We start from the raw sequence: 10,788 nt of genomic DNA, 5'->3' as shown, positions 1-10,788 counted from the left end.
GTTGCTAGAGGCAGTAGGAGGCACCATCAAATCTTTAATGATGATGAAGATTCTCTTACTGCTGCTAGTTATGGAGCAATCTGCAAGATCTGTGTGCTTGGTGTTCTGTATCTGCTAGTGGTAGCATCTTAGGGCTGATTTGTAGATGGCGTTATCTGTGGTGTCTTGTCTTGTTCTCCATTTGCACTGCAGTTGCTTGCAGTGGAGTTTTGTCAGCCTGGGTTCCTCTGTGTACCAACTGGTCTGTGGTCGGGATCTTGCCATTAGGTTGTGCTTGAGGGGAGTCAGGATGCCAGCGCAAGCGGTGATCCAGCTGTTGCAGTTATTAACCCCTTCGACGCTCATGACGAGCTCAGCTCGTCATGGAGTTTCCATTGATTTCAATGGAAATTACAGGGACCTCCTAGCACACCCCTTAGCATCCAAGTGGTTAATGGTTATCATCTAGTTGCTGGTGTGCTCTGGCTGATGAGCAGAGAGGTTGGAAGCCCACTCCTCTGCTGTGATGTTTTACTAGCTGCGTCTATTGGTTTCAATGGTGGTGTTTGACGGGTATGCTGAAACTGATGAGTTCATGGTCTGTCCAGGTCATTGTAGCTGATTTTTTGACTGTGATGTTGCTGATGTAAAAGAAAATTGGGTCCAGTAGGTATCTAGGGGTATAGGTGGGTTTGGTAATGTGCTAGAAGAGGCCAAGGGTTGTAAGGTTTTCTAGAAGGGCCGTGGAGTTTGGATTGGTTCAATCTTCTAGGTGATAGTTAAAGTTTCTGAAGAGGAAGAAGGTACTGGAGATAATGAGGGAAGCGATAAAAACCATGATGTGACTGGCAAAATTAGTTCAGAGATATGGTGATCTGTACATAAGGATTTTGCCCAGGGAGGAGTTGGCTGTGATGCATGCCTTTGAACATGAGGTGTTCCATGTAGCTGGCGAGGGTGTCTGTGTAGGTGGTTCAACTAAGGGTATATTTGAATAGGATGTCAACTCCACCTCTGGGCTTGTGCTGACGGTCTTGCCTGAAAACCTTGTAACCGACGAGAATGGTTGTAACTGTAATTTTATGGCAAGACCGGAGGCTCCTATTATGCTTTCTTATCTTGCATTTTAATAAACAGCAGCCAAGATAAGTGTAAAACTACAGTTCCCAGAGGGCCAGGAAACACTGGGCCATGGGAACGAGAAAAAACGAGATAACAGTAACCAATCAGATCACACCTAATAGATAAGAGTCCACACTGACTGCGCAGCTTCCTCTTTTCTTGCTGCTCGCAGTCAGATAAGTGTTCTCTTATCTATACTCGCTATGTTTTATGTTTATTTATGCATTCCTATGTTTACTGCTTAATATTGCTTACTGGTTTATGCTTTTATATTCAAGCGCTGTTGCGCTGCTTTGACTAGCGCTTTGTGCGCTTCCTTCCATTTCCAGTTGCTCCGCTTGCCTCACGCTTGTTTCCTCCCCCGTCCCCGCCCCTTCAGTGGTCTCTCCCGCTCCGCGGTCTTCGCGCTTCTTCGCGAACGTTCTTACCGCTTGGAGCTCGCCTGCCTCACCGGTGCCGGAGCCTGTTTTTCTGTCTTCCCGCTCTCCACGTTTGCTCCGCCTGCAGTTCCTCGGCCACTTTCACTTAATTTATCGGAACCGGCTGCCTGACTGCCTGCAGCCCGGTCTCCTCGCTCCTTCAGTGTTCAGCCCGCCCCTGCTCTTCCCCTGTTCACGCCCCCTGTATTTTCTCCTTTGTTAACCCTTCACTACCCTGCTGGTTGCAATGGAACATGACAGCTCTTCTGAGGAAAATTCCTCTTCTATGGATAATGGGTCTCTCAAGCAGGACCTTCACAGGTTTATCAATACTTCAGTTGAACAGGCTATGGAAGTGTCTATGAAAAGACTGTCAAAAAATATGGAAAATTCCATGGTCAGCATGTTGTCCAAGGTTTTGGCCCATTCTGCGGGGGATAGCAGAAAACGCAAGGTGGATCACTCTGCTTCTGTGCAAAAATCAAAAAAGTCAGCTATGGTTAGCGAGTCTCACTCGCTTATGGATGAGGACTCAGTACCTCCCAGGCCTCCTAATAAGGAGGGGTTTGTCGGTTCCGAGGGCAAAAAGAAACAAAAATCTAAGCACACAGAGTCCCCTACGAAAAAATTAGTAATTTCCACCATCTTGGACACAGATGATGATATGCCTGATGCTGACGACCTATTTGATGTCTTTGACGTCACTGACCCCCCCCCCTAAACTTCCCAAATGTGACTCCTTTAACTTCGAGCCTGTGTTTGACTCGGAGGGTCTCCCTATGTTTGACCCGTCCTCCATTCGTCATCCAAACTCGACCGAATGGCTACCCTCTAACCATGTTGGTGAATATATTTCCGCCCGCCTTTGTCTCCCTCTTGAGGCGACTGTGCGTTCCAGGTTGAAGTCTGAGTGTCCCAAACCCGCCCTTCCTGATAAAATCACCCTCGTCCCTTCCATCGACCAACCTCTCCTTACCTTCTTTTCTAAATTTGGCAAGGACCCTCGTCGTGGTGTTGAAAAGGCATGGTCCACGTGTCAAGACAAGTTATTGGACATTGTGGGTCCCTTGGCACGTATCTTCGACATGGCAGAGTCTGCCCGTCTTGACGGTTCGGATCTTTCAGCCGAGGACATTTCCATGTGGGTCCAACGTGCCTTTTGCCTTCTGGGCAATGCCAATGCAGCCATTACCCACGAACGACGCAAGGGCCTTTTGATCAAATTAGATCCCAAGCTGGCCAACCTTGCTCCTATGGACCCCGGCTCAAAGGCAAATGGTCTTCTCTTTGGGGAGAATTTGGTGCGCGACATCAGCCGATTTGTCTCTACCTTCGCTTCTCTTGACAAGGCTCAGCAATCTATCAAAAAGACTTTCGCCCCTCGGGTTTTTGGCCGGGCCGGACGAGGCAGGGGTCGCTCTTCCGGCCGTCCCTACAATCAAGGCTCCAAGAGTTCTTACGACAACACCCAAGAATACAAGCCGCGATTTTACCCACAGCGAGGCCGTGGTTTCCGCGGCCGAGGGCGTCAAGGTTATCGCAACTCCAACTCCAATCAACCAGGTAAGCCTGTCTTCTTTCCCTCCTGTAGGGGGTCGTTTAAAACTGTTTCTACCAAAATGGCGTTCCATAAGTGCAGACCCGTGGGTCCTCTCCACGGTTCAAGGCTATCTTATAGAGTTTTACTCTCCTCCTGTCTAGACCTTTTCCCCTCCTCCTCCCGTGTTCTCTCTACAGATGGCAAATCTCATTTCCACCGAGATAGACTCTCTCTTACAAAAACAAGCCATTCAAATTTTTCCTTACGACTCTACAGGCTTTTTAAGCTCCATTTTTCTAGTTCAAAAGAAGAACAAGAAGTTACGCACTGTCATAAACCTGAGATGGTTCAACCACTTTGTGGTGTATCGTCATTTCAAAATGGAGACGATCCTTCATCTAAGGGACACCCTTCGCCCCCGCGATTGGATGGTTCGCTTGGATCTCCAAGACGCCTATCTCACTGTTCCTATCCACCAGTCTCACTGGAAGTTTCTCCAATTCCGGTGGTCAGGTATGACCTACTGTTTCACATCTCTCCCGTTTGGTCTCTCCTCGGCACCGTGGTGCTTCACGAAACTGCTGAAGCCAGTGGTCGCCTTTCTTCGCTCTCTTGGTATCCGTCTCATAATCTACTTGGACGATATCCTTCTTCTGAATTCAGACAAGCAGAGTCTCCTCACAGATCTTCAGACCACTCAGTGTCTTCTTTTGGACTTAGGATTTCTGGTAAACCTCGAGAAATCTTCTCTGGTCCCTTCTCAGAACATGGAATTTCTGGGCTTCCTAGTGGATTCGGTGGCGGCGTCGTTACGCCTCCCCCTTTCCAAGATTTCCAAAATCAAAGCGGAAATCGCCTCGGTGCTTCATCTTTCTGTCATCTCCCTCAGATCTCTGGCCAGGATTGTCGGTCTTCTTTCTTCTTCTATTCAGGCAATATTTCCGGGCCCCCTGCACTACCGGGCCCTTCAACGCTTGAAGATCAGGCATCTTCGCCAAGGTCTAGCTTACTCAGACGTCATCGCTCTCGACCAAGAGTCCCGCACAGAATTGCAATGGTGGATAGACCATTTAGATGCGTGGAACGGGCGCACTATCTTCGCCACATCCCCAGATCTTGTGTTGGAATCCGATGCCAGTCTATCGGGTTGGGGCGCCCGATGTGGTCCAATCTCGACTGGAGGAGCATGGTCAAGAGAGGAGTCCAGACTGCACATAAATTGTTTAGAGATGCTTGCTGGCTCCTTTGCAATCAAAAGTCTTTCCAAAGACAGGATCCGCTGTTCCATACTCTTACGCATGGACAATGTTTCTGCGGTTCGTTACATAAATCATCTCGGCGGCACAAAGTCCAAACCCCTGGCGGACTTAGCGAAAAGTCTGTGGGAATATTGTCTAGCTCATCATCTCTCCTTGACAGCGGAGTATCTTCCGGGCAACCTCAATTCAGTCGCAGACTGGCACTCGCGGTTCCTGCGCGACTCCAGCGACTGGAGGCTTTGTCCCTCCGTCTTCCTTTCTCTTTCAACTTTGTGGGGTCCCTTCTCTATCGATCTCTTTGCTTCTCGCCTCAATTCCCAATTGCCACAGTTTTACAGCTGGAGACCAGACCCCTTGGCTCTTGCCACGGATGCCTTCCTCCAAGTTTGGTCTCGTCAACTCCATTATGCCTTTCCTCCTTTCCTCATGATCAACAGAGTGCTGGCGCAAATTCGTCGCCAGGAATCCTCGCTGGTACTGGTGGTTCCTTTCTGGCAAGCCCAAATTTGGTTCCCTGTTCTTCTGGAGATGGCGATGGATTTTCCTGTACTTCTGCCATCCTTCGACGATCTTCTTCTCAACCCTCTAGGCGAGCGTCACAGCTTGATACTGGACCACTCCCTCACCCTGTCGGCCTGGAAAGTTTCCGGCCTCCCACTTCTAACATCCTCATTTCACAAGAGGCTGCTCACTTTATCAACCAGGCCTGGGCCCCGGGCACTTCCAAAGCCTACAAATCCGCCTGGTCTCTTTGGGCAAGCTGGTGTCTGGAAAGGTCTCTCGATCCCTTTTCAACCTCTCTAAGTTCTGTTATCAACTTCTTAGCTTCTCAGGCCAGCGCTGGGAAGGCCTATCGGACTATTAACCTTTATCGCTCTGCTATCTCCCTCCATCATACCCACATTGATGACAAGCCCGTTGGGGCTCATCCTCTGATTTGTCGCCTCCTCAAGGGTGTTCGATGCTCCAAACCACCGTTGGCTAAGTATACTTTTTTGTGGGATGTTTCTGTTGTACTTAAATTGTTCTTGAATTGGCCCTCTAATTCTGCTTTGTCTCTCAAAATGTTGTCAGCCAAACTTACTATGTTGCTTTGTTTGGTGTCTATCAAAAGGGTTTCTGATGTTCGAGCCTTGGATGTTTCTTCTCGCCATTTTTCCCCTACAGGTGTGCTGTTCCAGATTCGCAGACGCACTAAGACTAACTTAGACTCTGTTTTTTATCCCTATTTTCCCGATCAACCCCAACTCTGTGTGGGACAGTGTTTGAAAATGTATGAACAAAAGACCGCTGATCTCAGAACGCCCTCTTGTTCTCAACTCCTCATTTCTTTTCGCAAACCTCACCTTCCTGTTTCCTCCCCTACCCTGGCCAGGTGGGTTCGCTGGGTTATGTCCCTTGCCGGTATTGATGTCTCTGTTTTCGGAGCACATTCGGCTCGGGGAGCCATGGCTTCTAAGGCCTTTTGGGCTGGCTCCCGTTTAGAGGACATACTGAGATCAGCAGATTGGTCCAATGACAGTATCTTCCGCATGTTTTATTGTAAGCCTATTCATTCTGTTGCTTCTGATGTTGTTAATTTGCTTTGAACAAGCATAATAGGAGCCTCCGGTCTTGCCATAAAATGTAGATTTTCCTAGTTATTATGACGGAAAGTCTTAATTTTATTAAAGACACGGAGGCGAGTATTATCCCGCCGCTACACTACTAACATGTGTTCTCCCTCCCTACAGCGAATCCGGCCTTGCCACCTGCTTCATAAAAGATCTACTCTCCAGCGGTTCCGTTCATCTCCTGCTTGGATGTCTCCTCTGGTTCTTCCACCTCCTTCGGATCCTTTCCTTGGACTTTGGCTGTGGATTCCACTGATTAAGGACTTCTGCTCCTGGAATTTGGCGTTCTTTCTGGTTATGGCTATATTTCCTTTATTCTCTATTGTTATCTGACTGTCTCTCAGCGAAAAGAGGAAGCTGCGCAGTCAGTGTGGACTCTTATCTATTAGGTGTGATCTGATTGGTTACTGTTATCTCGTTTTTTCTCGTTCCCATGGCCCAGTGTTTCCTGGCCCTCTGGGAACTGTAGTTTTACACTTATCTTGGCTGCTGTTTATTAAAATGCAAGATAAGAAAGCATAATACTCGCCTCCGTGTCTTTAATAAAATTAAGACTTTCCGTCATAATAACTAGGAAAATCTACATTGTATTTATATAGCGTTAACTACTACTGATGAGGCATTGAAGCACTTTTCGATGAGTGGCACCCTTCTCTGAAACTCAAGAGGATTAGTGATAGATTAGTATAAGGAAATACAAGTATAGTATTAGTATAGGGAGGTACAAGTTAATTTGAGCGGAGAACATATGAGGGAAAAAAGGGATGAAAACCAGAAGTGTTCATTGGGAGATCATAGTAGTAAGTTGAGGTATGAGATGAGTAAAGGTGAGATAGAGGAGGGAAAAGCCTGTGGAGAGGGATTAGGGTGAAAGAGAATCGGAGTGGAGAAATGAGATTTGGGATGAGTCGAAGGAGAAATAACACGAGGGAGAATTTAGTAGGGTTGTTTGGGAAATCATAGTAGTAAGCTGATGTTTTGGGTGAGCCGGGAGGTGTAGAGGAAAGAGGAGTCTAGAAAGGGTTATTATGGAGATCACAGTAGTAGAAAGGATTTGGGATGAGAGAGAGTGAAGATAGAGGATAGATTGATAGAGGTGTAGGGAGAGTAAAGCTTTTGAGAGAATTTGTTTTCTTGGACAATATGACTAAAATGATAAATATATAGACACATTAATACATAGTAAGGGAATATATGTGTAAGGAATATTGTTAGAAATGGGATTTCTGGTTGGCTAGGGCTTGTGCCTAAGACAAGCAGAAACCACCACTCTAGTCAGGACAAGGGAGTTACACGCTGCAGATAATCACTGCTCACCCCCTTGGTAGCTTGGCACGAGCACACAGGCTTATCTCAGAGGCAATGTGTAAATCGTTTGTGCAACACACAAACAGCAGCAACATACTAGGCACACCACAAAAGGAACTCCACACAAGGTTGCATATAAAAATAGCCTTTTTATTACCATAAACACATTAGAATAGTAATCACACAATATACACTGTGCCAACAGGCACTAAGCAATATTTACATGGGATTATATACTCATGACAGGGCCAATTGGGCCACTGTCAGAATCATCACAAAGTGAAAATAGTAAATGTAGAACAAATAATAAATGTAGAACACAACCAGTAATTACTGGCAAACACTGTACTCAGCATTATATCCTGCAACATAAATCATGGTATGCACTTAGCATCACATTAGGTGTAAAATACATTATGCGCCAACCTCATAAGCCTAAACATTTTTTACCATAACCTCCTAATCGGAAATTAACTTAGATGCATAGATCACAGTAGAAAATAACCTCACAAGCATAACCACAGTATGCAAACCTCATAATCATAAACCACATTAGAGGCATATATCTCGGTGCATAAATCACAGTACATAAATCACATTTCCTGCGCACCACATAAATCACATTAGAGCCTGGTGCCCTATCAACCTAACAGTCCCCGTTGCCCACTGACCTCCTCAGAGGGCTCAAATGCCCTATGTCCAAAATGTCAGGGCATCCAATGCAGTAGGAACCAAAAGTGCCCAATTGCCCTGGGGCAGAGGAGTGTATCTCACTCAAAATGCCCCCAAAAAACTAATAGCCTAAACGTTGCAGCTGCCGCTAATTGCCGTGCAGCAGTCGGACTGTGCCCTGGCAGTCCGACTGGGACTCTATAAAACAAATATGCCCAAAATGTTGCAGCTGCCCGCGCTGGTGCGGCGCAGCTGTGAACACAGAAGAGGGCCCTGGCATGACTGTGTCCTCAGGGCCCCTACTGGGGCTCTCGAAATCAATACTGCCCCCATCGTTGCAGCTGCCCTCTGTCAGGCGGGGCAGCTATGACAATTCATCAAGGAGGAGGCACGGGCACTGTGCCCCTTTGGACACCCACTGGGGCCCTGAAAAAACATCTAGCAGCCTTGGAGTGGACACCGACAATGTGCTCCGACATGCCCCCCCATCAGGGTTACAACAGAGCCCCCACTCACCGGAGCTCTTAGGATGAATCTGGCGGCTTCGCTCTTGGCCCTGTCTGCACCAAGACTCTTCTTGTGGTGCAGCCGGCAGGCAACAGGAGAGCCTCCACTCCTCGGGGACTCCTCTTGTCTCCACTTCGCCCGGTTTCCCTTCTGAGACCGGAACTTCAACGGGGAGCTGGCGAGGCTCCGGACGGGTCTCCTCGTGGCGTCTCCTGCGGGAGGGACTTCCTCTCCCTGCTCACCGGACGCGTCCTATGCCCCACCCATAGTCAGGCAAGGCCACGGTTTTGGTGCTCTCTGGCTGTGGCACTGATTCTCACCAAGATGCGGGGTGGGCACAAGCAATTAAAATAAAAGCATAAGCGGGATGGGCACCCGGGAAAATAAAGGAAAACGCGGGGTGGGCACCCGCTGCTTAGGCATCACGGGGAAATCTCTACGTCGGGATTCCCCCTAAAAGGACGGCAGCTCAGCGCTGCGCAGCCCTCACTCTCCCCTTCTTTGGGAAAAATTCAAATAAAGCGCTCACAAGGGGCAAGATGCAGCAAAAGTCCTGAAGGTTCTGGACTATAAAAAGAAAAGCAGAAGGGTCCTAGCAAAAAGTTCTTCCAGGTCCATGGGCATAGTTGGGCCCAGGGAGGCCAGCACACAGGGCCTTCCAGCAGGGAGGCAAGCCCCCATAGCGGTTCTTCCTGGGCCCCAGCAGCAGCAAGCCCCAGCAGGTTCAGGAACAGCACAGGAACACAAAATACATGGGGTCACAGCCCCTACATTTATACCCAGATTATCTGTGTCTGCCACGCAGGGCTTGGGGAACCAGATGCAACTGGTCCAGGGGGGAATTGGAGCACTTTGTTTCCCAAGCTCCTCTTCCCCTTTGTCAGGTGGGGGCTAGGTGATCAGACACACCACAGGGGGCAGAGCCAGCATTGTACAGGCTAGGCACAGATCTATTCAGGGTCAGGGGATTACTCCTCCCACTACTCCCAATGCAGATGTCCCATTAAGCCTAGTGCTGACTCACCCTGCCCCTCACGGAGCCACACACACACCTCCCAGCTCCTGTCACTCAAAAGCCAGACATGCAATTCACATCAGGCAGGCAGACACATAGCACACAGAAATGCCAACTTCTAAAAGTGGTATTTCTAAAATAGTCATAAGAAATCTGCGCACACCATTGCGCAGCATTTATTATTACAATTCCAAATATACTAAACTCGACCACGCTGCTCCTCCTATATAAAGAATTACCACTGACACACTGATCAGGGAGTCCCCAATGCATTCCTATGGGAGGGCAGGCCAACCTTACCAAATATAACACAGAGAGCGCACACACTTTACACTGGACAGCAGTGCTAAAGTACCCAGAGGCCTAAAACCACCAACACCATGTCAGAAATAAGGCCGGGAAAAAAGCAAAAAGTTTAGGGATGACCCTGCAAAAAGGGCCAAGTCCAACAAATTTAATATAGTGAGTTTTGTGTGTTTTTGTTTTTGTAGTGTAGTGAGAGGAGATATTGATGCAATGGTTTTCTGTGAAAGCTTTGTATATGCAGTACTGCAGGAAAACAGTGATGACACTTCCAGTGCAGATGGATAATAAAAGATTCAGTGATCCAGATGATGGCGATCCAGTAATGACACTTCCTGTGCTAATGGGTGATCGGAAATCAATGCTATTACAGGCTGGTACACCTCAACCCTCACTCCACTTCCATACACCCCAACTGCCTGACCCCCATGGGCCCCTTTACTGACACTTTCCACATGCTCAGAATAGGCCAAAATTGTCAAAAAACGTGATTTTATCCAATGAATCGAGGAACCCACATGAAATGGACTCAGTATTCCTGCATCAATGTGGTTATTCCCCATTCCAAGGAGAACGCTCATAATTATTGAATTTTCGAGCAGGGATACAGAATCAGGAATTTCACCCCTCCAGTAGCTTCAAGCCAAAATCTGGCATTCATAATGAGGGCCCCGGTAAGAAACAATACTGCAAGTACCACAATGAATTTGATACAATCACAGATTGAGATGCCTTGCACACTGTGTCACCTTTGTAAAATCTAACAGACCATGTACTACACCTCCTGGTCTATACTAAAATTCTCTCTATTGTTTGATCTTTATGATTTTCATGTGACTGACATTTGCAATTTTTACAACTGTGTCACTTGCTCCTTCTCCTGTCAGTAATATTCCATTTTACACCCTATGTTCTTCCTTCTCTATGGTATTTCCCTGTACCTCTTCCTTACTCCTCACCTGTTGGAATATACCCACAGACCTTATCTAGCCCTCTATCTTCCTGAAAGTGTTTGTCTACCTTATTTCTGACACTGCCTCTTCCATCACCA

General features: G+C 47.6%; 1 protein-coding gene across 1 annotated transcript; it reads left to right on the top strand.

The window, feature by feature from the left end:
• Positions 1-2,179: 2,179 nt before the first annotated feature.
• Positions 2,180-10,025, top strand: LOC144798029 (uncharacterized). Its single transcript, XM_078668813.1, has 3 exons — positions 2,180-3,083; positions 3,258-4,437; positions 9,926-10,025. The coding sequence occupies exons 1-3, from the start codon at positions 2,180-2,182 to the stop codon at positions 10,023-10,025; spliced, it is 2,184 nt and encodes a 727-aa protein (XP_078524939.1).
• The last annotated feature ends 763 nt before the right edge of the window (positions 10,026-10,788 follow it).

The sequence above is a fragment of the Lissotriton helveticus genome, chromosome 12 (genome assembly GCF_964261635.1).
Source record: "Lissotriton helveticus chromosome 12, aLisHel1.1, whole genome shotgun sequence".
NCBI classification, from domain to species: domain Eukaryota; kingdom Metazoa; phylum Chordata; class Amphibia; order Caudata; family Salamandridae; genus Lissotriton; species Lissotriton helveticus.
This window is presented reverse-complemented; position numbering and strand designations above follow the sequence as displayed.

Bases quoted from the DNA above. Each gene is read 5' to 3' on its own strand.
- LOC144798029 (XM_078668813.1), top strand. From the start codon at position 2,180: ATGATATGCCTGATGCTGACGACCTATTTGATGTCTTTGACGTCACTG. The intron at 3,084-3,257 runs GTAAGCCTGTCT...TTCTCTCTACAG, and splicing joins CTCCAACTCCAATCAACCAG to ATGGCAAATCTCATTTCCAC. The intron at 4,438-9,925 runs GTCTGTGGGAAT...TTGTTTTTGTAG, and splicing joins CCTGGCGGACTTAGCGAAAA to TGTAGTGAGAGGAGATATTG.